At 42.1% G+C, this 15,399-nt stretch overlaps 1 protein-coding gene across 1 annotated transcript; it reads left to right on the plus strand.

The window, feature by feature from the left end:
- Positions 1-388: 388 nt before the first annotated feature.
- On the plus strand, positions 389-10,728 carry LOC308303251 (G-protein coupled receptor 26-like; the record flags this gene model as incomplete). Its single annotated transcript, XM_080747579.1, has 3 exons — positions 389-1,056; positions 3,189-3,302; positions 10,500-10,728. 3 exons carry the CDS (start codon positions 389-391, stop codon positions 10,726-10,728), a joined length of 1,011 nt encoding a protein of 336 aa, XP_080603705.1.
- Positions 10,729-15,399: the final 4,671 nt, after the last annotated feature.

A 15,399-nucleotide genomic window follows, 5' to 3' on the forward strand; every position in this document is an offset into this window, starting at 1 on the left:
CACACAGGCAACATCTCACAGCAAGACGCAGCGTCAGGATAGCACAGCAGGGGGCTTTGTCTCTACTCTCCCACTTTGAGGGGGGGCTAAGGTTACTTCTTTCTGGTCTCTCCCCACGCACACCGACACTTTTTATTATGGGAATCGTTGTAACCCTCACATAACATCATTTATGTTGGCTCCTGCTTTGGCGGAGATCGAGGAGCGCGCGATGCTGCTTCAGTGGATCTTCGTGGGGTGATGCGTGGACGTGGTTAATTACGGGTGAAATGTGACAGCTAAAATAATGTAATTTTTTTAACTGCAAAAAGAGACTGGATATAGCCTCCTGCACGCACGGAAAGTGGGAATAACTGACTGAGTTCATTTGGGGGGGGGGACACACACGATGGACACTGCGGAGGTGCTTCTCTGTGGTCTGGTGGTAGTGATCATCATCGTGTCGTTGCTGTCCAACGTGCTGGTGCTGATCTGCTTTCTGTACAACCCAGAGATCAGGAAGCAGGTGCCGGGTCTGTTCACCCTGAACCTCACCTTCTGCAACCTGTTGCTGACCGTGTCCAACATGCCGTTGACTCTGGCGGGACTCGTCAACCAGGGCCAGCCGGGCGCCGACGGCTTCTGCCAGCTGGTGGGCTTCCTGGAGACCTTTCTGTCCACCAACTCCATGCTCAGCATGGCGGCGCTGAGCATCGACAGGTGGATCGCCGTGGTGTTCCCCCTGCGCTACCACTCCAAGATGCGCCACCGGGACGCGGCGTTCGTGCTCGGCTACACGTGGGCGCACTCCGCGTCCTTCTCCACGGTGGCCACCTGCCTGTCCTGGGTGGGATACCACCGGCTGTACGCGTCCTGCACGCTGGCCAACGGCCGGGCTAACAGCCGGACCCCGTTTGTTGTCTTCACCGTCTTTTTCCACTCCTTCACGTTCCTCCTCTCTTTCGTAGTGCTGTGCTTCACGTACCTCAAAGTGCTCAAAGTGGCGAGGTTCCACTGCAAACGGATAGACGTTATCACAATGCAAACCTTAGTGCTGCTGGTGGATATTCACCCGAGGTGAGTTCCTTTGATACACTCTGTGTGTCTGTGTGTCTGTGTCTGTCTGTCTGTCTGTCTGTCTGTCTGTCTGTCTGTCTGTCTTTCTGTCTGTCTGTCTGCCTGCCTGCATGCCTGTCTGTCTGTCTGTCTGTCTGTCTGTCTGTCTGTCTGTCTGTCTGCCTGCCTGCATGCCTGTCTGTCTGTCTGTCTGTCTGTCTGTCTGTCTGTCTGTCTGTCTGTCTGTCTGTCTGTCTGTCTGTCTGTCTGTCTGCCTGCCTGCCTGCCTGCCTGCTTGCCTATCTATCTGCCTGCTTGCATAATTGCATAATATCTATCTATCTATCTATCTATCTATCTATCTACCCCTCCCCCCCATGACCCCCCATGCACAGTTATGTCATATAAGCCAGGGGTCTTCAATGTTTTCAGACCAAGGAAGGACCCCTTAGCTGAGAGAGAGATGAAACGGGGACCACCAGATTTCATATAGTTTCATCGTTTGACAGCACAATCATCAGTGTATTTTGGATTCACGTCAATTTGTATTTTCAGATATTTAACCACTTGAGCCGTCCTTACCTAATAAACTTGACCTTTTACTCTGTACTTAGTCTGCTCTTTTTCCCCTATACACCAAACCCCTTTGCCGAAAATAGCCGATCTACAAGCTCACAACACCTCGCAGCGTGAGGTGTTGTGAGCTTGTAGATCTGCTATCTATCTATCTATCTATCTATCTATCTATCTATCTATCTATCTATCTATCTATCTATCTATCCCCATGCACAGTTCTGTTCTACAATAAGCTACAATATAAGTTAAAATAACATGAAATAAAAGTATAGGCCTACAAGGCTGCTGGGTTTTGTTCCATTTAGCATTCATTGTGCCACAGACCTTCCTAAAAAAACAGAATGGATAATCATGGAAACAAAAAACCTCAAAAACAGATCAATAGGCATATAGTCATACAGGAAACAATGCCACAAACACTTTTTTTCTATTGAATACCATCACCCTGAATATTCACTAGGCATATCAAAGAGGCTTTGCCCCTGTTCTCTCTCCTTATAGGATCCAGCTGAACAGTTCAGAATGCAGTACCATGTTGTAGACATTTGAATAGCACTCATGCTCAGTATTCGCGAGGGATTCCTGAATCTGATTCTGCTGAAATGCTGCTGTGCCACAGTAAAAGCTTCCTGATTACCACATTACACGTAATTCAATAAAGCCCAACATTAACATTGCTGAGGGAAAAATATGTGTTGGTTTGCATTTGGAAATGTCATACATTGGGAAGCATTTGGGATTTGGTGAGTTACTGTAATATAAACAGAACAAGGCCATACAATATTTGTCTCTCCATTTAGGTGAAGTAAGCTATTTAATTTTTGCACAAACTGTTGACCATAAACTTCATATCACGACATAATATGATGTGACATGTTACTTAGTCATTACAAACATGACATTACTCGTTACAGACATTCTCTCCCTCACAGAAACACATGCATACTGTTGTACAGTACACGTGCACAAATGTATGCAAGCACACATATACACAGGCACAAATAGTGATAGAAACATGCACATCTTCTCTTTCTCTCTCTCTCACACACACACACACACACACACACACACACACACACACACACACACACACACACACACGCACACACGCAGGGTTTAAGTTGTAATCCTGGAAGGTGGGCGGCAGCTTTCATCAGATCAAAGTATTTGGCATTAATGGATTCTACCCAGCATATACTGTAATTCTGTAGACCTCAGAAATCAGCCACTGCCATTTTACCCCCAGCACACATAGCCTTTCACATAAACACACACGCACACGCGCACGCGCGCACACACACGCACGCACGCGCGCATGCACACAGAGTGCAGTCTCCTGTGATCTTTGTGGCTGTCAAACCAGCGCATCATAAAGACACAGCAGGGCTGCATGTACTGTACTGGACTGCACTGCACTGCACTGCACTGCACTGCACTGCACTGCACTGCACTGTACTTCTCTGCACTGCACTGCACTGCACTGTACTGTACTGTACTGTACTGCACTGCACTGTACTGTACTGTACTGTACTGTACTGTGCTGTACTGTACTCCTACTTTATGCTGTGCCTTGGCAGTGTTCGACAGCGCTGCTTGGAGGAACAGAAGAGAAGACGGCAGAGGGCGACGAGGAAGATCAGTACCTTCATCGGGACCTTCATGCTCTGCTTTGCTCCGTATGTGATCACCAGGTGAGTGGAGAAGACAAGAGGCCCTCCAGGGAGAAAGAGAGAAAGAAAGAGAGAGAGAGAGAGAGAGAGAGGGAGACCTCAGTGGCACACTGCGGCAAGTCCTATTGTTGCTGGTATCCCCAACCCTCCCCCCAACACGCACGCACGCACACGCACACACACACACACACACACACACACACACACACACACACACACACACACACACACAACCCCACAACCCCACAGCCCCTCTGCCTCCCCTTTGCTCGCTCCACACAGTCCAGAGTCGGGAGATGAGATTGGCTGACCTTGTGATAAGTAATATGCCGCCACTCTGCTGTTGCTGCTGCATTAGCAGTTTTGCCCCCCTCTGGCCTGAGAGACGCACCGCTGTAAAAAGCCTGATTCATATTCAGTTTGGTGTCACCGCGCACCACCAAAAATAGCTGATCTACAAGCGCACGCGATGCGACGCGTTGTGAGCTTGTAGATCGTCTAGTTTTGGTGTGCAACACTGGTGTGCAATCTAGTATAAAGCGGGCCATTTGTCAGTTGGCGCTCCTCACCTCCCATCAATCTATCTCTGAGCTGAGAGAGATGACCGTTCAATGCTGCCAACACAGACACACTGCAAGAATACAACTATAACATTCTTAAATACAATATCAGTTGCTCAATTTGATTTTAACGTGTTTTGGTCTCATGCCTCATCATTCCCATTTTGATTATTATATAATTTGTTACAGAATTACAGTTGAACTCCATAGCAACACTACACATTAAAGGTAGCCTATAACCAATCGGAATTTCCTGAAAAAAACAACAGTAAGCCCTCTCAATCTGAAGCATTCTCACAAGTTGTCATAATACTGATGCTTGCTCAACGTACTTTTCGGATCCCAGGGCAGAAGCTGCCTTAATAATAGAAGCTGCCCATGAGAGAGACGCCAGTCAAGTGCAAGCCAAGCCGAACGACCCTGACTTGCAAAGGGGTCCTCCTGACCAAGTGCCAGACAGTATGTGCTGTGTTGGGAGTGAGAAATTCCATTATTTATTGTGACCCACTAGAAGTGTGTGTGTCTGTATCTGAGACCCTTCCTTCTACCCTTATTTTACAATTTACAATTTTGGCATTTAGCAGACGCTCTTAATCCAGAGCGACAGCACAAGGTTAATACATCAAATGCATAGAAATAGTCATCTAATAACGTAGGTAGAACCAAGAACATATTGTCAGTCTAACAACATTTTCTTTTGGTACTTTGATCGGTTTGTTTCATTTGGTGTCAACCTGTGGGCAGTACGTGTGATTGAGACGGGAGGGAGGGTCCAACCTTGTATGTTGTATTCAGGGGTGTCGCACCAAATTTATTTTGCCACAGACCCCCATCTCAAAATATTTAGTTCCAGGGACCCCCCAGAAGCAAAATTTGAGTTACAAAAAGATTCAAAGATTTTCACACATTCAAAGATTTTCACATATTTTCACGACTTTTCAAAAATAGCAGATCTACAAGCTCGCAGCGCGCTGTGAGCTTGTATATATGCTATTTTTCAATAGCTATGAAGTATAAAATACTTAAGGCCCCTCCACCTTGGGCCCTAGTAACTCAGCCCCACTTTCCCCCCCTTGTGACGCCCCTGGTTGTGTTTACAAACGCCAAGTGACAGATCCTACTTGTTATGCCTTTGACCAATGCACTAATTGGAGGCAGTTTGCCAGTTTCTTAGTGGATTTAGTGTAATACACTAAAAGCTCTCCCCGTATAGGGGAGCCTCAAGTGGCTGGCCTGTTTTCAGAGTAACAGTGTGTGGTCATGTATAGTAAAAGCTCTACTGCGTGGCGAAGGAGCTGACTTATTAACCTCCAGCGCTGTGTGTGTGTGTGAGTGCGTGCGTGCTGTACAGTACGTGTGTTCAGCCGAGGGTGACGGCTCTGCTGGGTTGCGTAGCCGACCTTCATGCTGACACAGCTTGATTGCAGTCAGTGTAATCACACAGAGTGGATAGAGGAAAGGTAATGGACAGATTTTACCGCTTCCATGACACCACATCAGTACTAGGCAGTGCTATATTAATGTAATGAGGCTTCTAATAGGGAAGTTGGAGGGAATGTAATTGGTAGCATATTCATTTGCAATATCATAAAATATATTTTTAACTGTGTCTTGTTGATCAAGACTACATCTGTTAATTAACTATTTTAGCACTTTTGAGTGTACTGCAAGTAGGTGTGAAAGCTGAAGACGTCTAATTTAATTTGATTGTTCAGTAAGTAGATAAAAGTCAAATGAATGTACCAAATAATTATGTCACTGTTGGCGCATTATGAATATGAATGGCCCATTGTCTTCATCTGAAAAGATATGTTTTTATTCCAGAGTCACGTATTGTGTTAAATGATAATTGGCTGCTTTCTAGCAAGCCTCCACTGCTTAGATGTGTTTGTTCCATTCTCCCAATGGGACTGACTCGTTCTTTTCTGACAGAAAAATTCTGCTGCGGCAGAAATGGCTGCAACCGGAGAAATGGGAGCAGGGGAGCTTCAGTGCAGATGGAGAACAGCCTCATAAGCCAAAAATATACAGTACAGTATATATCAGACAGGGAGGAGACGGTCCCACTGTGGACAGCTGCCTACCTTCTGTCCAAAGGGTATTGATGCAACCTAAAGCTCTAGTGGTTAAAGGGATAGTCTCTTCAGGATATTAAATGAGGAAGGACAGGACAGATTCTAGGGACTGGTGGGGAATACAGAAAGTCCCATGTGGCTCTTCTGGCCAACCTCATCACAACGAACTAAAACTTGGATTAAGCAATCAATCAACCCACTTACACTTAGAATAGCACTGTAGAATATCCATGTAACACTTCCTATGAAGCACTGTGTCTATAATGCATTATGATGCTTATAACACTCATAAATGCTCCTTATGCTTATCATAAACATTTTATAATGACTTATAAGGTCAACTATTAACTCACCCACTGCATATGACGAGTTTGACGAGCTATATTTATGGGTCCACTCTGCTTATGACGAGTATGACGAGTTATCAATTAGCTTTAATAACTATAAAACAAAAAAGTATGATCGCCGATTCGCCGTCCATAGCGCTCTATGGAAGGGCCCTATTCACAAAAAACGGATCCAGATCTTCCAAACCGGAAATGGGGGGGCGGGACAACGACGCCTGTATCCTGTCTGCCAAAATCCCATCCGGTATAATGTTATGCAACGGCCACGCTGGACTCGATAGGTTTCGCTTTGGGAAATGGCAGGCTGTTGTGTTTTGTAGCTTACCGTGACTGGATCGTATTGTGAATGGAATCGGTGAACCATCGCGCAATGGATTCGCGCGCGCGCCCACGTTAAAGGTAGGCAAAATCCTGGCGGTGTGGACCATTAGAAGGGTCTTAAAAATACTTTTGCTACTATTGTTGGACACTCAATTTGGGCAAGGATCATAGTGCATTATAATTTATTTAGTTGTAATACATTATAATAATGTTCTAAATGTATTATAAGTGTTGCATTATAGTGTGATTAGAAATACAGTATTGTGATTAATGCGTGCTTTAATGACATTCCTGGAGGTGTAGGCAGAAATATTTTCTGTTCTTGCATACATTTTATGCCATTGTTTCACTTTAATTAAATCACCCAATGACCACTTATAGAGACTTATAATCACACAATGATGCATTATAACACTGATCATAATGCATATATACATTATTATTTTAATGTATTAAAGCTATGGAAATTATAATACATGATCCTGTACAAAAGCAAAAGTCTGTGAGTGACCAGTAATTATGATACTTGACCTCATAAGAAATTATAAAATTGAGTGTTACCATCCTTTTGGTAATGATAATATAGTAATAAGTAATAATTTTATGATGACTTTAGAAATTGTACCAACAGCACCAAGATTAACGGTAGACCTGAGCTCACCTATTAGGCCCGATCTTTGTTATTTTTGACTCTCAGTTCTAGAAACGGAATCCAGAAACACTTGTCACTGAGGACATTTTTCACATTTAGAGTGTAAACTAAAGACAAGGTAAGTGGTGTTTTCTTGCCATTTCCAAGAGGAATTATAGTGACATTACAAGTAGTAATATGTTTAAATAAATAGTAGTAGACAGGGTCCTGTCATAGTTCTAAGGATAAAGCTGATTTATACTAAGTTGCGTGCCAGTGTTGCACACAGAAAATAGCATATCTACAAGCTCATAGTGTGTCCTGACGCAATGTGTGGTGAGCTTATAGAGCTTATCTGTTGTCTGAGACATTTACTTGATGTCTTTTAACTGCCTTTACCCCGGTGGCTAAGTGACTCCAAACGGTGTCACATACTCATAGACAACTATCTTTTGAATGAGCATGATTTCAATTGGCAAAAGGTTCACACCTCTGGGTCATTGCCAAACTTACAGAAGTACCTTCAGTAGTTGTGTTTTCACATTATGTTTCAACTTTCATAATGCAAGTCTTTGGGGCTAAGGTTGAAACCTTGGCCAAAGTTTGTCATAGACTACTTGTCTACCATAAATATGAAGTCCTAGATCGACATTGGAGCCACGCCGATTAAAATCTAATCATGTGGATTCTGAGATCCACATGATTAGATTTGCATTTGCTGTGCCACCCATCTGGTTTTCAATTGAAAAGATCAGATACAAACAAACTGTTATGGGATTGTAATGGTACCAAGACTCGAAAGGATCTGTAACTGACTTGCAATGGGTAAACACCAAATTCTTAATATGTGCACGGTGCACCCTTGATAAATTAATTGCTTAATTGTACCGATCAGTTATGCTGTTGTTTATCCACCCCTCAAGATTCCACACTGTCTGACATAGCTGTTGAAGCACTTTGTCAAGGCAGACTGGTTTTGTTTATGTCTTCAACTTTCTGGATTTATTTTTTGTTCAAATTACTAAACAAACATCACTGTGGACATGAGTTGGTTTATACTTCTATACATTCTCAAGCTAGTCGTTTTAGCTTCAGTTCATTGAAATATACTAGCTCTCCCAACTGTGTAATAATCTGAGTAGGACTTCAACATTGCAATGTTGTGACATGATAACTTTGATTTCCATTCATACAATTAGGTAATTGCTCAGTAAGTCATACAGCATTGAGGCCAGAACTGAGTTAGTAAAGGAAAATATACCCCAGGTGTAAAGATGTTTTATAGCAATATTTAGTGAATGAACATATTCATAGTCAACATGAATAATTAACTATTTGTTTGTTTTGAATTATGTTATCTGAGGAGGATCAAGCCATGTTTGTCACCGCAGACGGAATATTTTGAGCAAAGTTTAACCTCTCCTGCGAGTTTGAATGGGATGGCAAGTAATAAAGGCTGTCTGAAGCTGATGAGACTTTAACTTAAAAATAACATTTTTCTTTTGCTTTTGCGTTTTTAGGAAACCACAGTCCTGATCCAATGTATTCTCACTAATCTGGAGAGTGAGCAGACAAAAACGGAAAAGCAACTACCTGCCTAGTTTGTACAGATCCTTAACATGTAGAGCTACAGCCGTATGCAGATGTCATGTGGGCCTCTGCTCTGAGATGTTTGAAGTGGATGAGGAGGAACTTAATGTTGAAGATGCTAACCTTTTTTGAGGAGATTGTGTACAATCAATACATGAGGCCTATTGAGTGACGTGGGGAGAGACTCTGATCTTGTGGCGGAGGAGTCTTATTGAAACCAAGAGAAGCCCATTGTTAACCTTGGAAATGACTGTACTAATGTACTTGCAATTAAAGATGTGTCAAGGCTTTACAACATTACCTCCTGTAAAATAACATTACAGTATGTCAATGTTCTTGTGCCATTAAACTCTATTAGAAGAGTATTTTTTGGTTGTATTGTTTCAAGTTATTTATTTTATATTCAAGACACAACACTCCTGATTAATTAACTCACTCAATAACTCATTAGAATGTGACTAGCACATCTGTAGTGGTTGGAAGTGGTCTCCCTGCCCATTGAGAAATTGTGATTTAGATTGTAGTATCGGGTAGTACACCTACTGGTTGACAATAAAGTTATTTGAAACACACAGCTTGTCGGATCAGTCACTACCATATTTATCGCAGTTTGCACGTTGTTGCAATTATCTTTGGGAGAGGAGACAATGGAAATAAAACATGTGGATTGTAGCTTTAAGCCCTTACTGCAGTGGAAACAGAAAATAATTATCTTTCATTGCTACACAGTGGAGCAGGTGATAAAACACTTCAGACATCGTACATGCTTAGGGTACTGAAGGGGAAAAAGAACAGTTACAAATGCAAGTGTCATTCACTCAAGCATACACTTAAACATTCACGTTGCATTCGTAATTAAATTGTAAAAACAGACCATTAAACACATCATTGCAAACAAAAGGATTGAAGAGATGAATTGCCCTGGAAGAACTTAAATTGAAATACTAGACAAAGAAGCAGAACATTGAACTGCGTCATTAAAATGAGAGAAGAAGCGGCCTGACAGCGTAGGTCACCCGCCAGATGCTCTTTAATTCTTGTGTGAGCCCTCTGGGTTCCCCCAGCCCGGGGCCTTTGGTGGAGAGAGAGAGCTTTTGGAAGTGTAATGTTTAGCATACAGTCAATTGTTTATAGAGACATTTTTGCAAGGTGAGATGTTGGCCTTCAGGGGCCAGTTGATATCGAATTTGCTTCTGAGGATAGACATCTTTAATTAAAACAAGAGTAAAAGGTATAAGAGGTGCAAGAATCTCACATGTTAACTAGACGCTATAGATCAGTGGTTCTCTACCTGTGGGTCGGGAGCCGGGGTCCCCACATGCTTTTGGGTAGGTCCCAACAGTAAGAAAGAGGCAAAACACATATATATACACACGTATATATATATATATATATATATATATATATATATATATATATACGTATCTGTTGAACCGAGTCAAACTAAATGTAATGCCTCAACCCCTTCAATAAAGTGCTTGTCAGGGAGGGTGCTGCGTCCCCAGTTCAAATATGATTATTTTGGGTGGTCACGGCCTGAAATGGTTGAGAACTACTGCTATAGATCATTAATTCACTTTTTAGTCCACTTGCAGTGGTATTTCTGTTTTTCACATTACAGTATGTCCACTGCCAGGGCTTTCTTGTCTTTTACAGCATTTTGATTTGTCCCTCTTGCTTCTGCTTGCCTGCAGGATTGTGGAGTTATTTCCGTCCGTGCCTATCAACCCTCACTGGGGAATCGTCTCCAAGTGTTTGGCCTACAGCAAGGCAGCATGTGACCCCTTCGTGTACTCCCTGCTCCGACACCAGTACAGGAAGACGTGCAGCGACATCATCAACAGGGTACTGAAGCGTAGCTCCTTAAACGCCTCTGGACGAGGGCACGAGAACCCAGGGAACAGCATACAGGCAGCGGAGTGACAGAGTGCTCAGCAGTGGGATATGGTCTGAGGGTTGACATGGCAGCTGTCATGATGAAGGGGTGGCGTGTGACTGATGTATCTCCAGTGGAGAAGGGGATAAATATGAGCTGTTCCCACACAGAAGCCCACTACAACCTTTGTTTGGATGGCACTGTTCGACTCCTACGTATAGGAATATTAACTGTGCTCGTCTGCGGCACGTTCCCAGAACCGAACGGCGCAGTGCACTTGTTGTGAGGTGGTTTAGGAAACCTGCTACGTTTCACCTCCACTCGGAGAGACAGATGGTGTCACCCAAGAAGAACAACAAACTTGTGAGCTCATTATTGTAATTAGGGTAGCTCTTCAGGTTTGCAGCAGTATGTTTATGTTGTGGTACCTCTATATTTATTTTAATGCACCGTGTGTTCTTACTACATCTGAAAAAAGAACAGGTGCTGTCTTATCACAGAGCACTGTTCATGGCTGATGAATAGTTTAAGTGTGACATATTGTAGCATTGAAAAGTAGCATAACTCCAACTTGATACAAACTTGAAGTCAGTCTGATATAATACACATAGAGATCTGACTGGTATTGAGGCATGCTACCGAAGAGCATGCCTCAGAACATTGTTGTCAGTTTCATTTGACAATAATTTTGTGGTACAGTATGCCAACTATTTTACACAAGGCCTACCATGGAGCATGGAAGGAAGTGATTCTTTGAGAACAGTCTTTCACCAATGAGCCGTGTGTGTGTGTGTGTGTGTGTGTGTGTGTGTGTGTGTGTGTGTGTGTGTGTGTGTGTGACTGTGTGTGTGTGTGTGTGTGTGTGTGTGTGTGTGTGTGTGTGTGTGTGTGCGTGTGCGTGCGCGTGTTTGCACATGTGTGCACATGTGTGCACGTGTGCGCCCACGCGAGCGCTCTCTGTGTCCAGCTGAAGGTCTTAATCGTTGGTCCAGTGCACTTTTAATGGGAAAATGGTCCATCAAACCAGCTCTGCCATGCTGTCGTGACTGACGTGACGTGTACCCCTCAGGTTGTTTGGTCAAGTGGAGCTTAATTGACAACACTTGCCTTGGCTTTTGCTCCACAGAGAGACCAGATCAACAAGAATGACTCTATTTCTCGCCGTCTTGGCTACACTGACTTTAAAAGAAAATGTGCTTTTTGTTCTCATTCGCTGTCTTCTTTGCCTCCATGGACAACCACATGTAAACTAATGCTTAATGTTGAATACTTTGTCGTATGAAGCCTGATTTATACTTCGTCTTAAGACTGTGTCGAATGCGACATGTTGTTAGCATGTTGAATCGGCTATCGCGCCACCGTACATACGATGGACACTGCCGCGTGATGAATTATGAATCAGGTCTGATGGAGCCAGGTGGCTCCCCACAAAGGAAACTTCAATCAAAACTAACATCATGCGTTTGCTATCATTACCGTAGCGTTATTAATTTAATGCATAATCTGGTCATTATGCAGCTTTTAATTAGATGTAGCATCCGATGCTGCCTCTCCACTCTAATTCTCATAACGAACGCTTACTTTGTACATATATTTATTTAGCTCAATTAGTTGTACAGTACTTTACAAACATTCCTTGGAGACAGCTAAGTCCTAGGCATCTGATGATTGACAAGGTTTAATCCTACCCTCGTCACGCCACTGCTGTTTTATTACTCTTTCATTTTCCGTGCCAGAGGAGCCGGCCTTGTCTCTGTATCAAAGGGCTTTGTGATTGGGCTTTGATTGTCAAAGAGTTGATTTGAATAGAGTGGGTGTTTAGAATATTCCCAGCCTTTAAGCCTTGAGAAATCAATATGCAGAACATATCTGCCAATATTTTCATTTCTCACCTACCTGATTTAGTTACATTGCGTGGCAATTGGGATAAGAATGCGTTCAAATTGTCAAGACAGTCAATTATTTTTACAGAACTGTATTTTACATGCAAAGTGCCAAAGCCATTTAATACACAACCCTAATGCCCAGTAAGGCAAGGATCGCTACAATACAGCCATACATCATGGATGAATGTGGCATCGTAATGATTTCCACAGTGCTCAAAAGTGAAATTCACATTATTTGATAATAAATCCACATAATGGTATCTGTCTTACATTATTCTTTGATCTTCATGGCCCATAATGTAATTGTACTAGTTATATAGGAATTGGTTCCACAGTACTGTACACTATAACCACCCAAGACAAAGAAAATGCCTTAAATGATGTTATATCAGTACCATTTTCATTCAGAGATGAATTAAAATGGGAAGAAATGGAGTAGAAATCTATATTGAAATCCTTACAGACAACGAGCTGAGAGATTACAGTAGATAAGAGACTGTCATTGCCTTATTACTTTCCCTTCATTAGCATTGAACATAATCTGTTTTCTCTTTTCCCATTCTGCTTCCCATGGCAATTTCTTGCTGATGTTTTGCACTGATATAGAATAGAGTTATTTTTCTCATTAATGATAAATATGGTTACTAATGTGTCAATAGTTGGTGAATACAAATACATACAATATATTAAAACTAAAACAAACAAACACACGCACACACAGACACACACACACACACACACACACACACACACACGCACACACACGCACGCACGCACGCACGCACGCACACACGCACGCACACACACACACACACACACACACACACACACACACACACACACAAACAAACAAGATTTAGGTCAAATATGTGATTAAAGTATTTTTGTGTCTTTTGATATACTTGTAATTTATGAAAATACTGTATTTGTTAAGGTGTTAAAGAATGTACTGCTTCTAATGCATTACATTATTACACTTTAATTATTGTTGATAGTTGACACTGGATTGAGTGGTATATACCTCATTTTATTACAGATGTTGACTTTACAGTATGCTTCAAAGAGGTTGCTTATTTTTTTTCGTTTTTGTTTTAATTTATTTATGTACCGGTACATCTTTATTTATTCTACCTGGTTGGCTTGATACTGCTGCTGATGCTGCTATGATGAGGACTATGTGGTGTTCCAACTGAGTGGGGGTGATAATGGCAATTATAAGGATGATGATAATGATGATTATCATAATCCCGCTGATGGTACAATGAATGAAGCAATGGAGAGGTCATTTTCATGGTGATTGTAAGAGTGATTATGAGGAGGAAAGGTGATGATGATGATTAAAATAGGCAGTTTTTTGTGCTTTTATCTGAGTAGTCCAATGCTGTCTTTACTACATATGTAAATACTTAACATCAAAGCCGCTTCTTATTACTCTCTGTAATAAAAGCACCTTAATCATTTTGTTTGTTACGTTTGCTACTTACGATAGCCCAGAATTCACCCCTGCATGTATCCATGGTGACACAAGAGAAAATATAATTACGTCTTTTACCTTTTTTTCCCCCTTTTAGGCTCAGGGAATATATGTGGAATGGAAAGTGAGAGTGGGTGGGAGAAACGAGAGCGTTGGCCTTTCACAGCCATTCAGGTCGTATTTTCTAGGCAAGCTTTATGAAAACGAAAAGCTCCTTTTTTTCTTAATGTATTTTGGTAATGAAACCTGTGACAGTGGCTGGCTTAGGAAGGCTTGGCTGCAAATGACTGTGAACTTGAACACTGATTCTCACCACAGTACTTTACTTTTGGAGATTTCCCCTTCAGGGGCCACTGGCCCCAAGACAAGGCTTAATCGTCACTTAGGTGCTACCTGTGTGGCTGTAACAGTTGTTTTCAACCTGCAGGGTCGACTGACACGGCCCCTCAGGTGTGAAACAACTACACCTCAGAGAGGAAAGCAAATGTCACTGTCTGCTTAAAAACAAACCCTTTGTGACAAGCAACAAATAGAATGGAATTCAGAACAAATGTCCACGTCTATTTTTGAAAAATGTTTAAAGACTCTTGTTTTGATTTTGTTTATCTTTCTTTTGATAAAGAAAACAATAGAAAAATGCCTATTTAGTTGATAAGCCCAAAATAGGGATGCCAGGATGAAAGTGGTTAAAACAATTTTCCAGGAAAGTCGTGGCAAAATGATTTGGTTCACACTTGTGCTTTCTGTTTTGAGGTGATTTCTTTCGAGACACATATGGAAAGGCTTATATTAGAAACTATTAAGTATGAAATAAGTTCTCTTTTAGCAGTTGGCATTCAGCAAAAAAACGCCAAATTGAACTGTCCACAGAGACAAACTGTAACAATCTGTTTTTCTCAGATAAACATGTTTTCGAAATGTTAATGTGGAGTCTCCCTCTGCATCTACCAGCAAATATCTTTAGGGCTTGACAAAGCTCCAACAACTCTGCATTTAAATGACACGGACAATTCCATATTTTATGGCATTTGAGATTCCAATTTTGAGCCATTCCAGCACGGAACACACTTAACAAAGTTATGTCTGTGTTTCCTTGTCCTTGAGTCTATACTATGAAACGTGATGCGCACCTATCACAAGCGATTTCAAAGTAAAAGAGTACTTTTCAAAGAAGAACTTTGAAAGTAAATGTAATATGACTCACCAGCCACCATTAACAGACCACAGTAGCATACTGATCACCCAACATTCCCTCTCCCCTCAGTAGAGTTTTCAGTCTCTCTGATTGCTTGGTCAAGCAATCAGAATCAATGATTGCTGTCTGGCCATCATGTTGTCCTCAAGTTGTGCTGAAGTAT

Source organism: Nannobrachium achirus, assembly GCF_963921795.1.
Source record: "Nannobrachium achirus genome assembly, chromosome: 18".
Classification (NCBI taxonomy): Eukaryota; Metazoa; Chordata; class Actinopteri; order Myctophiformes; family Myctophidae; genus Nannobrachium; species Nannobrachium achirus.